The sequence below is a fragment of the Microtus ochrogaster genome, linkage group LG4 (assembly GCF_000317375.1).
Source record: "Microtus ochrogaster isolate Prairie Vole_2 linkage group LG4, MicOch1.0, whole genome shotgun sequence".
Taxonomy (NCBI): domain Eukaryota; kingdom Metazoa; phylum Chordata; class Mammalia; order Rodentia; family Cricetidae; genus Microtus; species Microtus ochrogaster.
The window spans coordinates 17,665,365-17,680,130 of record NC_022030.1 but is presented as its reverse complement, the minus strand read 5'-3'; the positions used below and the strand labels follow the sequence as shown (position 1 = coordinate 17,680,130).

The 14,766-nt window shown below is 50.4% G+C and overlaps 2 protein-coding genes across 3 annotated transcripts in view; both read left to right on the top strand.

Annotated features, from left to right (window-relative positions):
• Prkd2 (protein kinase D2) overlaps positions 1-5,494 on the top strand; it is a 29,963-nt gene extending 24,469 nt beyond the window's left edge. The window contains exons 16-18 of one of the 2 annotated variants that reach the window (XM_005361042.3): positions 630-897; positions 4,475-4,560; positions 4,797-5,494. In XM_005361042.3, the coding sequence (XP_005361099.1) occupies positions 630-897; positions 4,475-4,560; positions 4,797-4,997 (555 nt within the window). In that variant the 3' untranslated portion in view covers positions 4,998-5,494. Of the gene's footprint in view, positions 1-629; positions 898-4,474; positions 4,561-4,796 lie in introns of those variants that run through there. The other variant, XM_026786427.1, reaches the window with a different exon arrangement.
• Positions 5,495-11,391: 5,897 nt separating this feature from the next.
• Dact3 (dishevelled binding antagonist of beta catenin 3) overlaps positions 11,392-14,766 on the top strand; it is an 11,019-nt gene continuing 7,644 nt past the window's right edge. Inside the window, 1 exon segment of the mRNA XM_026786348.1 lies at positions 11,392-11,732. Within this exon segment, the coding sequence (XP_026642149.1) occupies positions 11,484-11,732 (249 nt within the window). The 5' untranslated portion in view covers positions 11,392-11,483.

Genomic DNA, 14,766 nt, shown 5'->3' with positions numbered 1-14,766 from the left:
GCCTGCCTCTGCCTCCCTGAGTGCTGGGATTAAAGGCATGCGTCACCACTGCCTGGCTCAAGCTCTTTTTCTTAATCTATGTTCTGCATTAAAAAAAATAAATTAATTGAGTTGTTCAGGCTAACTCTGAACTCAGTCTGTAGTCCAGGCTAGCCTTCAACTGGTTTTTTTTTTGTTGTTATTGTTGTTGTTGTTTTTTGAATTTGTGATCCTCCTGGCTCTGCCTGTAGGTAGCTGAGACTATGTGCCTACGCCTGCAGGTCCTGCATGCCTGTTCCTCTCTAATCCCTAGAAAGCCCTAGAAGTGAGCCCATTCCCAGTGTGGAGAGACCAGAGCCCTTGTCTGAAACCATGTGTTCATTCCAGCTGGACGAAGCTTCTAGAACATTGCCTGTGCCTCTTTCAGTCCATACACCTGTCCAGTAGGAACCATCTACAAAGGGTCATTCAGAGGCCACAACCCAAACTAGGAGGCACAGACGACTTTAGAGAACACTTAATCGAGATTTCTCCATACTGGGCACAGTTCAGTGAGCTGCATGTGGAGTACTGAGGTGGCAGTGGTGTGGACACACAGTGGGGGAGGTGACACCGTCATTGCTCACAACCTTGACCTGCCACCTTCTCAGGTGAAGCTGTGTGACTTCGGCTTCGCTCGCATCATTGGTGAGAAATCCTTCCGGCGCTCCGTGGTGGGCACGCCCGCCTACTTGGCACCTGAGGTGCTGCTCAACCAGGGTTACAACCGCTCGCTCGACATGTGGTCCGTGGGTGTGATCATGTACGTGAGCCTCAGCGGCACGTTCCCCTTCAATGAGGATGAGGACATCAATGACCAGATCCAGAACGCAGCCTTTATGTACCCGGCCAGCCCCTGGAGCCGCATCTCATCAGGAGGTGAGCCTCGGTAGACAGATAAGCTGGGGATGGAGCCGGCCTCAGATTTCATGGGTTGTAAGTGTGGGCGCGCAAGCACAACGGGGTGAGGCCACAGCTAGTGGGTGAGGTTGTCAGATAGTTGGGGCCAAGCTGGGCCTGGATGGGTGGACTATCAGATGGTGGGCGTGAGCCCATGACAAAATGTGGGTGGGTGTAGCATGAATTCTAACTGGTCTTAATAAATAAAACCTGGAGTCAGATATTAGGTGGTGAAAGCTGAAGGATCAGAGAAGCAGAGCAGCCACTAGAGAGACCTTTCACCTCGACCAATGCTCACACCAAAGGGCCGATCCTGTCCTCAGACTGTCTCCTCAGACTGCAGCTGTCTCCACCAAACCTCAGAGTGCCCTGAGCTCCTGTCTCCTCCTGCCTTCTAGTCCTCTCTCTGCTAGGCATACCACTCCTGTCTCCTCCTCCCCAGTGCTGGGGTTAAAGGCGTGGGATCACCTTTGTGTGAACTATGTTTCTCTTTTAGATGAATTCAATCTTGTGTAGCCCAGGGTGGCCTTGTACTAACAGATCTCTCTGCCTCTGTTTCCCAAATCCTGGGATTAAAGGTGTGTGCCACCACTGCCTGGCCTCTAGTGGCTTGGCTCTGCACTCTGATCTTCAGGCAAGCTTTATTTGTTAAAACACAAGCAAAATATCCCCACAGGTAGGACTGTAAGAGAGGGGTGGTCAGAGAGGCAGGGCTGGGTGAGTGGGTAGAGCTGAGAGTGAAACCTGGAGGGGAAGGTGTTGTGATTAGGACAACCAGCCGCCCACATGGCTAGCTCTAGCTTATGCCCCGAAATAATTACACGGAAACTGTATTCTTTTAAACACCGCTTGGCCCATTATGTCTAGCCTTTTCTCGGCTAATTCTCACACCTGGACTAGCCCATTTCTAGTAATCTGTGTAGCCCACGAGCTGGCTTACCAGGAATGATCTTAACCTGCGTCTGCCTGGAGTGGGAGAATCATGGCGACTGCTTGATTCAGCTTCTTTCTCCCAGCCTTCTGTTCTGTTTACTCCACCCACCGAAGGGTTGGCCTATCAAGGGGCCTAGGCAGTTTCTTTATTAATAAGAAATCACTCCCTCATCAGGAAGGTGACTTGTGGGTGACCCTGTTGGTCAAGGGTGTCATGGTGGCTTGAGACTCTGAGCCAAGTACAGAAACAAGTACTGGAGAGACGATACTTTTTCTTCTCTCTGTCTGTGTGTGTGTGTGTCTGAGTCTCTCCTGTCATCTTGTTTCATGTGTATGGCTCTTTTGCTTGCGTGTATGTATGTGCATCATATGCATCATGCCTGGTGCTCTGGAAGGCTGGATATGGGTGTCAGATCCCCGGAACTAGAGTTACCAGTAGTTGTGAGCCTCCATGTGGGTACTGGAAACCTAACCCAGATCCTCTGGAAGAGCAGCCAGTGCTCTTAACCACTGAGCCATCCCTCCAGCCCCATCAGATGTACTGTTTTTCTTTTGCAGCAGTAGAAATTGAGCCCAGAGCCTTCAGCATGGTAGATAAGTGCTCTGTGACTGAGCTGGTCCCCAACCCCTTTAGACAGTGACTGGAGCCAGACTCTATCAATGGAGTGGAGAGGAGCCTGAAGCTTAGAAATGTGTCCAAAGTCTAGGGATGTGGCTATTGGATTGTCCAGCAAAGACAAGTTCATCAGCTGGCCACTGGGCCTTAGAGATAAACCCTGAGGCATGGGGCTTGGGGTGAGGTGTGGGGTAGAACATTTGAGAGGATGACAGTCATGGGTGGACTTGTTTGGTTTGGCTGCCTTTGGACTATGTTGATGAAGTGGACTTTGTACTCCTGATCCTCCTGCCTTCACTCCCAAATGCTGGGATTGGAGACTAGTGCTCGGAGAACCTGGTAAGGCTTTGTTAGCATTGTTTCTGAGCAACACAATATGACAGTTATTTACATAACAATCCATTGTATTAGTAAAAGAAATCTATGTGAATGTATAGGGCAGTGATAGAATTCCTACCTAGAATCCCCCAGTGAGGGGCTGGGGCGTGGCTCAGTGGTAGAGCCCCTGCCTAGAATCCCCCAGTGAGGAGCTGGTTAGTATCATGGCTTGGCATTGGAGCACATGTCTAGAAACCATCCTAAAAGGTTGGGGTGTGGCCAGGTCAGTGGAAGTTCTCCTGCCCTGTACCTGTGAAGTGCTAGGTTCTCTCCATAGCAATGTAACAAGAATACTATTATAAGTTATTTAGAAATGGTTCAAAGCAAGCAGGGGGAATATGCGGAGGCTGTAAGCAAATACTCTGCTGTTTTATATAAAGGACTTGAGCATCTATGGAATTTGGTATCCATGGAATCCTTGAGGATATTGCCCCTAGGCAAGTGAAGCCTTGTTCTCCAAGATGCACTGCCAGTGACAAAGCCTCAGGGGACCTGGGCTGGAAACCTGACACTCAGTGCCTTCTTTTTCACAATGACCTGGCTTCTGTCACTGGGTCTCTGCAGGCAACAGTGACTTCAGCGAGTGGCAGGACTTTTTTCCCAGTTTCCTTTTGCCAATATGTCATGTTATTGTTAGCTCCCTGCTGATCCCAGTGATGTCAGTATTCCATTGGAAATAAATATGCTTTCACCTCAAAAAGCACACTTTTGAAAAGTGGAACTAGTGACTGAAGAGACAGCTTAGCAGTTAAGGGTACTGGCTGTTCTTCAAAAGGTCCTGAGTTCAATTCCCAGCAACCAGATTGTGGTTCACAACTATAATGCTATCTGATGGTGTCTTCTGGCATGTAGGCATACATGCAGACAGAACACATATTTATAAATAAATATTTCAAGAAAAGATTTATTTTAAAAAATTAAGGAAAAAAAATGGAGTTAGAAGGGCTGGACAGCAGGACAGGCTCCAAAGCCACAGAGAAACCCTGTCTCGAAAAACCAAAAAAAAAGGGCTGGATAGATATCTCAGCAGTTAAGACCCAGAGTTTGGGTCCCAGCACCCAGGTTAAGCGGCTGGCAATCTGCCTGTAACTCCAGCTCCAGGGGATTCCAATTCTCTCTTCTGGCCTAAGAAGACACCTTCATCCATATACACAGACACATACATATGTATAAATAAAAATAAATTTTGTTTGGTTTCTGATACAAATAAATAAAAGTTTTGTTTCTTGATACAGTGTAACACTATGTATCCCAGGCTGTCTGTCCTTGAACTCACCTGACTCCCCCTCTGGGATTAAAGGTGTGGACCACGACAATCAGTCCAAAAATAATTTTAAAATTTTGAGCTGGTCATGCTGGCATATACTTACAATCCCAGCAATTGCCAGGTGTAGCCCAGGCTGGCCTCGAACTCCTTATCTTCTAGCTTCCACCTCCAAGTGCTGGAATTGCCGGTGTGGGCCACCATGAGTGGCAAGATTTGGAATTTAATGAGAAAAGCAGGGATAAGTGTTTGGTCACCTGGGCCAGTGCTGGAGAAATGCCCTTGAGGCAGGCAGGGTGGGGTGCCCTGCTGGAAGGGGCCACCTGTCACTCCAGTGGCGCTTCATCTGTCTTTTCCCCCCACAGCCATCGACCTCATCAATAACCTGTTGCAGGTGAAAATGCGCAAGCGCTACAGCGTGGACAAGTCTCTCAGCCACCCCTGGTTACAGGTGACGTATGGAGGTGGGGGCTCGAGAAAGCAGCAGAACTAGGTCTTTAATTGGCTGATTGACTAGCCTATTGCTGGGCTGTGGTCGGAGAGGGGGTTGCACCGCTATTGGCCGAGCAGGTTGTGGGGTGTGGCGCTTTACCATCATTGGTCCCAGCGGAGTCCAGACTGTTGCTAAGACTGCTGTACTCTGCTCAGCGTGAGGTGCCCAAGCTAACCGGGTTTTTCACCGCCCAGGAGTATCAAACGTGGCTTGACCTCCGAGAGCTGGAGAGAAAGATGGGCGAGCGATATATTACACATGAGAGTGACGACGCGCGCTGGGATCAGTTTGTGACAGAGCAGCATGGGACATCTGCAGAAGGGGACCTGAGTGGCGCCCGTCTGCCGCAGGACCATGAGATGCAGGGGCTGGCTGAGCGGATCAGCATCCTCTAAGGCCAGCGTTTCCCTCTGGGCTGCTTTCTGCGGAATCCTGCACTCCATCCCTGAAGCAAACTGTTCTAGGGGAAATGGCTTCCTGCACAGACTGGATGAGGCACTATGCAGGGGGACAGGGGACTGGGGCATCAGTCACTGGAGCTGTCTTTCAGTCATTGAAATAGACTCTTCTGGGGGCCATGGTCTCAGTCTCTGATGCCACTGCCCTAGTCATTAGACTGTTGCCCACAAGAAGGACTGTATGAAAAGGAGGCTCCAAGGCTGGAGGGTGACTCTATGGCTAAAAGGCACTTGCCATCAAGCCTGACAACCTGAGTTTGATTCCTTGGACACACCTGTTTGAAGAAGAGCATCAACTCCCGCCTCTTGTCCTCTGACCACCACAAGTACCCACACAAACACACAGAATAAATAAATGTACTTTTTAAACAGTGAGGCTCCCACTGGCCATGGTGATGTGAGTCTATAAGCCCAGCCCTTAAAGAGGCTGAGGAAGGGGGATTGCTTTGAGTTCAAAGCTAGCCAGGGATACAGAGTACAGCTTGGTCTCAAAAAGACAGTCTTTATGTGGTGGTTCCAGTGTTTGGGAAGTGGTCGGAAGGCTAGATGTTCAAGGTCATACTTAGATACCTGGCGAGTTTCAGGGTACTGTGGGCTGTTAAGATCCTGTCTCAAGGGCTGGAGAGATGGCTCAGTAGTTAAGAGCACTGGCTGCCCTTCCAGAGGACCAGGGTTCAATTCCCAGCACCCACATAACAGCTTACACCTACCTGTCTGTAACTCAGTTCCAGGGGACCTGACACCCTCACACCAATGCACATAAAATTGAGAAGGATCCTGTCTCCAAACCAAAGTGGGTGCTACAGACAGTAGGAAGACGGGCAGAAGGGGAAGCGTTTGGAGAGGGTGACTCCCTGGAGTAGAATACAAGAGAGGGACACATCACCTGTGCCAGGAAGGGAGAAAGTGTGTAGCCTCCAGAAGGAAGAGTTCAGGTCCAAAGCTGGAAATGGCAGTCACCAACAAGCAGCCAGGCACGGACCTGCACACCTTAAATCCCAGTGTAGATCTCTGAGTGCAAGGTCGGCCTGGGCTGCAATGAGACCCTGCCTCAAGAAGAGGAGGAGGAAGCATCGTGACAGGTGAGTGGGTACAATTCTCAGGACCATTATTTTTTTTTTATGGTTTATTATGAGCTGGGTGGTGGTGGCTCATGCCTTTAATCCCAGCACTCGGAGATAGGCATATCTCTGTGAGTTCGAGGCCAGCCTGGTCTACAAGAGCTAGTTCCAGGACAGGCTCCAAAGCTACAGAGAGTCCCTGTCTCGAAAAAAAAGAAAACAAAACAAAAAACAAACAAAAAAGGTTTATTATGTATAGTGTTCTATTTGCATATATCCTTGCGGGCCAGAAGAGGGCGCCCGACTGCATTACAGGTAGTTGTGAGCCACTCTGTGGTTGCTGGGAATTGAACTCAGGACCTCAGGCAGTGCTCTTAACCACTGAGCCATCTCTCCAGCCCCAAGACACCTATCTTAAGTCATAAGTGCATTTAAGGGGCAGCCAGTGGAGCCCTTACCTAGATCCCACCAGTGAGAGGCTGGGGGCCTGCTTTTGCTGTAGGACATTTGTCTAGTATGTGCCAAGGCCGGTGTCCCACCACCTAGCACCTAGGAAAGCAAAGCAAAGCAGGTGGCATACACCTGCAGTCATAACACTAGGTGGAGAAGCAGGAGGATTAGACATTGAGATTGACAGGAGGATGAGATGGCTCTGGGAGTAAATGTCCTTGCAGAGCAAGTCAGACCTGAGTTCAAGCACCCAGCCTAAAGGTGAGGTGGGAATAGACGCTGGGAAGTTGTCCTCTGATAACTACAGCAGTGCATGCCAGCCCCCCCCCACACACACACACAACACACACACAGCGGCAAAATAAAAATTAAGTTCAGTATCATCTTTGGTTACATGCCTTATTTTTTATTATATTTTAATTTGAGATTCTGGTCTTTGAATACAATACAGAAAAGTGAAATGGCTCAGAGGTAAAGGTGCCAGTCACCAAGCATGGCGACCTAGGTTCTGACCCAGGACCTGCGCTACAAGGGGAAGACTGCTCCCAAAGCAGTCTTCTGACCTCCACATGTGCCTACGGAGCCATCTTTCCAGCCCCTGTAAGCAGGATGTCTTTGAGTCCAGAGCTCCCTGTTAGGCTAGTCTCTCTCCAGCTGGCTCCGGCTCCTCTGTCTTTGCTTTCCAGGGTGCTGGAGACACGGGCAAGTTGCCATGTGCATCTATCCTTTACATGGGTTCTGGAGACCCAAACACCCAGTCCTGTGCTATGCAGCAAGCTCTTTAACCACTACATAACCCCGCCAGGCAATTTTTCACCACTTTTGCACCATGTTAATGTCAAAAACTTCCCTCCTTCCTTCCCTTCCATTTGTGGTTCTGGAGGTGGAGTCTAAGCCTTTACAAATACCAGGCAAGCATTGCACCACCAAGTGCCAGCTAGTGTAGTCATGTGTGCGTGTGTGTGGAGTATGCATATGTGGAGTGGGCATGTGTGTGTGTGTTCCTCTATCACACTCTGCCTTATATTTTAATTTGGGTTGGGGGGTATACTGCAGCAAACCTGCAAAGATCATCTCTCCTTCCACCATGTGGGTACCAGGCTTGGCAGAAAGTTCTCCTACCCACTAAGGGCCATCTTACCAACAACTTTGTTTCTCGAGACATTATCTCTTGCTGGACCCCAAGCTCACTAACTGACTAGACTGGCTGGCCATCAGGGTTCAGTGATCCTCCCGTGTCCATACCCAGCACTAGAAAGTCAAGTGTGGAACCGTTCCATCTGGCCTCTGCATGGGTCCTGGGAGTGTGAACGTGGCTTCGCATGCTTTCATGTTTTCCACTGAACTGTCTTCCCAGCCCTAGTATTTCCCTTTCTATTGCAATGACATTTTGACACACTATAGGTGATCCTTCACTCTTGTTTGTTTTTGTCACTGTGCAGACACCGTAGTGACCATAACACCTCAGGCCCTGCACCCATGGCATGGAGACACAGACCAGTCCTGGGGATAGTGCTGGTCCCGAGTGGACAGGGAAGGGCCAGACAGGCAGGGTTAGGGAACACAGAAATAGGGCAGCCTGAAGCAGTCTGAGAGCATGGGCAGGCTTGTCTAGGGGAGCCCTCAAATTTCACCCTGAGGCTGTAGGGAAAGGGAATGACCTGAAGGATCATCCACCTTTTATGTTTTGTTTTGTTTCTCAAGACAGGGTTTCTCTGTGTAGCCCTGGCTGCTTTGTAGACCAGGTTGGCCTTGAACTCATTGAGATCTGCCTGTCTCTGCCTCCCAAGTGCTGAGAATAAAGATGTGTGCCACCACTGTCTCTTTCTTCTTTTCTTTTTCTTTCTTTTTTTAAAAGACATGGTCTTTCTACATAGCCCTGGCTGACCTGGAATTCACTATGTTGACCAGGCAGGCCTTGAACTCACAGATATCCACCCGTCTCTGCCTCTCCAGGGTTGGGATTAAAGGTGTGCCATCATGTTATCCTTTCTAACTTTGGATGCCTGCCCAGTTCTCCAGGTGCTTGGTCACCCTGACTCTTGGCCTTCATCCTTCTTCAGCCAAGGGTGAACTGAGGATTCATCTGAACATGGTCATTCATTTATTGTCCATTATTATGTAGCTCTGGGGACTGAAACCAGCACATGGCATATTCTGGGCAAGGGCTCTACTTTGAGCCATGCCCCAACCCCTCACTGGTGGATTCTAGACAACCCTCTACCACTTTGTTCTTTCTCTACAACCTTGTTCTTTGTTTTGTTTGGTCTTGCTATGTAGCCCAGGCTAACCTGGACCTGTAGGTCTTTGTCCTCATCATCTACAGGACTGGTATTAAAGGCCTGAGTCACCATACTTGGAGCCATGATAGTTGGTTTTTTTGTTTGTTTGTTTTTGTTTTGTTTTTTGTTTTGAGACAGGGTTTCTTTGTGTAGCCCTGGCAGTCCTAGAACTTGCTTTGTAGACCAGGCTAGCCTCAAATTCATTCACTGAGATATTCCTAACTCTGCCTCCCAAGTGCTGGGATTAAAAGTGTGTGCTACCACTGCCTGGCAAAGACTTTATTTTTACATGTATTCGTATTTTGCCTGCATGTATGTCTGTGTGAGGGTGTCAGATCCTCTGGAACTGGAGTTACAGACAGTTGTGAGCTGCCATGTGGGTCCTGGGAACTGAACCTGGGTACCCTGGAGCAGCCAGTGCTCTTAACCACTAAGCCATCTCTCCAGTGACGAATTTTTTTAAGATCTAATTTTATTTATGTATAGTGTCTTATATAAGATCTAACTAAATTAAGCATATGCATGTCTTTGCTAGAGTGCAGTTTTATGAGGTGACCAGAAGAGGGCACCAGATCCACTGCTGCTGGAGTTATAGGGGCTGTGAATGTGTGCAGGAACAGAACCTAGGTCTTCTGGAAGAGCAGCAAGCACTCCTAAACTGCTGAGCCATCTCTCCAGCCTCAGTTCTGGGACTTCAGGCATGAATCACTATGCCCAGGACTCAGATTTTATGAATGGTAGAAGCCATTGCTCCAAAAAAGTTAATAAACAAGGACATGTGTGGTGGTCCACACCTTTAATGTAAGCACTTTGGGGGGCGGGGAGAATTGAGGTAGGCTGATCTTTGTAAGTTCAAGGCCAATCTGGTCCACATAGTTCCATGCCAACAGGGCTACTTAGTAAGACTCTCAAGACACAAAACAAAACCTAATAATGTCATTTAATGTTCAGAATAACTCTCTGAGATGGTGATGAGAAAAGGAGACAGAGAGACTACATACATTTCCTGGTGCAACTCAGCCTTAAAATGGCAGTGTCCAGACTCACCCACCATATCCTGGGCGCTTACAGCAGCAAAGATCGTAAAGGTGGAAGGTTTCACACTAGTTTTTTCTTTTCCTGACAGGCTTTCATTGCTATCCCAGACTAGCCTCAAACTCCTGCCCCAGCTGCCTACCAGATCTTCTGAGCTTTGTTTTGGGGTTTTAGTTTTTGAGACTGGGTTTTTTTTTGTGTGTAGCCTTGGCTGTCCTGGAACTCTGTAGACCTGGCTGGCTTCGAACTCACAGAGATGCGCCTGCTTCTGCCTCCCGAGTGCTGAGATTAAAGGAGTGCGCCACCACTGCTTTTACCAACTTTTAAGGTGTCCAAGGCCTGTCTGAGAAATGGGTTTTTTTTGTTTTTTGGTTTTTTTTTTTGGTTTTTCGAGACAGGGTTTCTCTGTGGTTTTGGAGCCTGTCCTGGAACTAGCTCTTATAGACCAGGCTGGTCTCTGAGAAATGGGTTTGTTGAAAGTTGCAGATACACTGTAGTGACACAGGCTGCCGCCTGAGGGGGCGCTGGCCCCGCTTGCCCAGCGAGGGAAGGCAGCCTTAGAAAACAGAGAGGCTCACTCAGACTCAGGACCACAGAATAGAGCATCTCAGAAGACCGAGAACAAAGCCTTTTAAAACCGGGAACAAAAGCCCCTGCCATCTAAGACTGGTGGAACTCACAGCCCCACAGCACCTGGGAGACAAAAGACCTCAGATTCTTTTCTGGTCAAATCATTGAATATTTCATCCCAGATTTTGTAATTCCAGAAATGTGTTGTTTTAATAAGATGGAAACACGCTGTGTAATCCAGGCTAGCTTGAAATTCACTTACGTAGCTCAGGATGGCCTCGAACTCTCAATTCTTCTTCTTCCTTAGCCTCCCCTGTATGAAATCACAGAGCTGGTTTAAGCCGGTCCTGCATAAAAGCATCATAATTGTATCATAAGATGTCCACCACTTCATTTTACTTCTGAGTGTCTGGAAAAGCTTCCTAGGAGAGGAGGCGTGATCAGAATTTCCTCCTCGCTGATGATTCTCCTTCTGCGCAGACTCAGAAGCTTAAAGTTCGGGAGGGTAGACAGGAGCAGCTGCGGAGCTGTCACGTGGATCCAGTCTCTATTTATAGACCAGCCATCCCCTCTACCCAGACAGTCCAATAGCAGCAAGAGCTCTCCCGCAAGAGGGCGGGACCAGCTTCAGAATCCGAGCAACAGGCACCAATGGAATTTGAGCAAGGGCGGGCTTGTTTTATTGTGACGTTGAAGGGCGTGGCCACAGCGCCTTAGTCAGTGCGCGAAGGGGCGTGGCGAGTCTGATCCCGTAGGCAGTCGCGAGCATGCGTTGTGGGGGCGGGGCAGGGTGGGGAGGGGCGTTGCGTCACGGAAGGCAGCAGCCTGTAGATGGTCGTTGTTGTGCCGCCGAGGGCGTGGTCATGTAGATGCGGCGGGGGTGGGCGGCCCAATGGGCGGGCGCCTATGCAGATGAGACGGTGACAGCCCGGGCAGCGGGCGGGCGGGCTGCTGGGGCGGGGAGGTGGGACCGGCGAGAGGGGCGGCCGTGGGGCCCGGCCGGGCTGGGGCGGGGGGCCGCAGCCATGATCCGGGCCTTCTCGTTCCCGGTGAGCCCGGAGCGGGGTCGGCTGCGGGGATGGTTGGAAGGCAGCCTGGCCGGGCTCTGCGAGTTGCATTGGCTCCGAGAGAGGCAGGAGTACCGCGTGCAGCAGGCGCTGCGGCTGGCCCAGCCCGGGATGGGGGGCGCCGAAGCCGAGGACGAGGAGGACGCCGAGGAGGACGAGGATGCGGCAGCGGCACGCAGGGCCGCGGCAGCCCTGGAGGAGCAGCTGGTGAGGGGTCGCCTGTCCGTGCGTCCATCCGTGCATCCCTCCCTCCCCCATCCGTTCCCCCACCTCCCTGTCTGTGTGTCGGTCTGTCCGTCTCGGTAGTGTACGCGCAGGACACCGATCCTAGGGTGGAGGAAAAGGCAAGGGAAAAGGACGAGAGATAAGACTGGAGACCTGGCCTCCCCCACCCCCAAATCTGATGGGGAGGATGCACGGCCTCCACTAGACCCTCCGCATGGACCCTGTTAACCATCCTGGACGCCTAGTGTGTGTCAAGCTCAACACTCCGGTTCTTACAATCTTCCCATCTCATGAGGGGTTTAGAGTCCCCATTTTACAGAGAAAGAAACTGAGGCTTAGAGACAGGAAGAGACTCACCCAAGGTCACACAGCCGGCATTCAAACATAACCTCCCTCTGGGCCCCCGCTACCCAGGCTCCATCTTCCCTTAAGTCCCCGGGGTGCTTGGAGATCCCTGGAGGAGGCGGGATGGGGGAAGGGGAATCTTCTGGCCTCTGGAGGGAGGGACCCACTGGCTCACAGTCCCTGAAGACCCTCGGAGGCATTTTGATCCACCCGATGACACTTCTTTCTTCTACTTGGTCCCATGCCTCAGTAACATAAGGGGAGGCCAGGTGAAAGTGGCTGGGGGTGGGGGGCAGCATCTGACTCTGGGGCGGTCTAATGATGACTTTCAGATTGCAAAGGCCCCAGCTCTGTCTCCCTCCCTATGTCACTGCTCGAGTCTGGAGACCCTTTCCGGGTGTCCCTCGCATCTTTCTATACCACAGCATCTGTTTCCTTTTCTTAACCCTGTCCCTGACTCGGGTCTTCCTAGACCTGCTTAGCTTCTGGAACCAGGGGATATCAGAAATGGGGCGGTAGTCTGGCTCTAGGCTCTCAACGCTTTCCCCTACCCCACTGTCTCCATTTCTCTTCCCTTCCCCCAGCCCACTCCCCTGGCCCATCTCGGTCCCTAAGCCTCCGTGTGTGTACATGTGTGTGGTCAGAGCTTCCCGTTTAGGGAAACCTGAGCCGAGGCTGTGGGGGTGGGGAGGGGGCTCTGGCTGTTGTTGACCTCGGCTGCCCCCTCCCCAGATGGGAAGTGGGGAAAGGGGCTGAGGCCAGACGTCCAGCCCCACCCCCACCGGCCTGACCGTGCAGGGAGTGGGACCTTACATTCTTCTCGAAGCAGAAACAGCTGTGCGAGGCCCCGCCCCCTCCCAAAGTTACGGACGTCGGGGGAGCTTCAGTCGCTCCCCCCACCCCAAGCTGCCTGGGCTTTGCCAGACCCCACCATCCAACTAGGAGAGGGAGGGAGACGGCACTACAGCATCCCAGTAGTAGCTGGCCTCTCCCTCCTCACTCTGCCCCTCACCTTCTGTGTGTGTTTGCCTTTCTGCCCCACTTCTCACTGCTCATTCCTCCCTGCTGTCATGAGGTGGTGATGGAAGAGAGGACCGTCCCCTCACACTCCACCCCTTCTCCACTGTCAGCAATCAAGGCTCGACCCAGCCTCAAAGAGGAGGCGGTGGCGGACTGGGACAGAAGCCTGGCTAATGGGGGAGTAGGAAAGCGCTAAATATAAACATCTCTGTGTCGAGGGTCCCTGAGTCCTTCTGAAGAGGGAATGGGGCCACCTCTGATCCCAGAACCCCTGCCTTATGAGACAACCTACATCTCCATCCATCTCTCAGAAACGCGCTCCCTTTGAAGCAAGAAAAACCGAAGTTAGACTCGGTAACTCTGCTAGACGTGACGTGGGATGTCAAATAAAGAGTAGAGGTATTTCAGAAAAGAGAAGCGTGGATGTTGTGTGGAGGGGCTCTATTTGCTCCTGGAAAGGAAAAAAGATATGGGGAAGTTTGGGCAAAGGAGTCTCTTAAAGATGAAGGAACTCAGGTTGTCTGTTCCCCAACTCTTGACTCTTCTCTCTAGTGGAAAAACTGAAATGAGAGTTGTGGAATTTATCCCCCATTCATCATTTTACATATATTATTAATTATGCAAGTGGTATTTGAAATTATTCCTGCTAAGATACTAAGCTTTCTTGTGACAAGGTAAGCTAGCATTAATGAAGCACAAAGAACTGCTCTTTGAATTCATTTTAGCCTTTCCAGCGAGCTTATGAAAGGCCTGGTTATATGATGCCCATCTTTCAGATGAGGAAAGAGAAGACCAGAGAGGTCAAGACATCTACCTAAGGTCTTACAGCTGCACAGTGGAACAGATGAGTTTGAATCTTGGACACTGGGTACCAAGTCACACCTTAAATAGCATTAGCCTGTACAGGGCCCCTGATCTCTCCTTTGATTCCCTATGTTAAGAAGGCCACTATCATTTGACCTTGGCTTGAGTCCATTTTGATGGTTTGCATGGCAGGAAAGAAATGAAGAGAACCCGGCAAAGCTTTGCTTTTTTATTTACCAGTACAGAGGCTGGAACTAAGGGTTAGGAGCAGCCTAGGCAAGTGCTGTATCCCTGAGCCATACCCCAGCCCCTCACTGGGGGATTCTAGGCAGGGGCTCTACCACTGAGGAATGTCCCCACTCCCCCTATTTTTGTTTGCTTTTAGTTTAGTTTTGGTTTGGTTCAGATTTTGAGACAAGGTCTCTCTATGTGGCCCTGTTTGATCCCTGTGAGATTCATCTGCCTCTACTACCCTGTCTAGCCCTAGCCCTCTTTTTGAGACTGGACTCCTATACAGACTTTGAACTTCGTATATTCCTGTCTCTGCCTCCCAGAGCACTGAAGTATCTCAAACCGCACCCTTGGCATGCCTCATAAAATTCCAGTTTCTTGGGTGAGATCCCAAGGCTTTACTCTTGGTCTTCAAGACAAGCTGTCAAGCTGGGACTCAATAACTTTTGTTTTTACAGACCCTCCAGATTTTGTTAGACTTAAAATACCCTTGTCAACTCCCACCAGCAGTGGCATGCATATAGGATGGTGGCCCCCATAAGATTTTGTCATCACTGTGTGTGGTAGTGCTTCTCCCTCCCTCCCTCCCTCCCTCCCTCTCTCTCTCTCTCTCTCT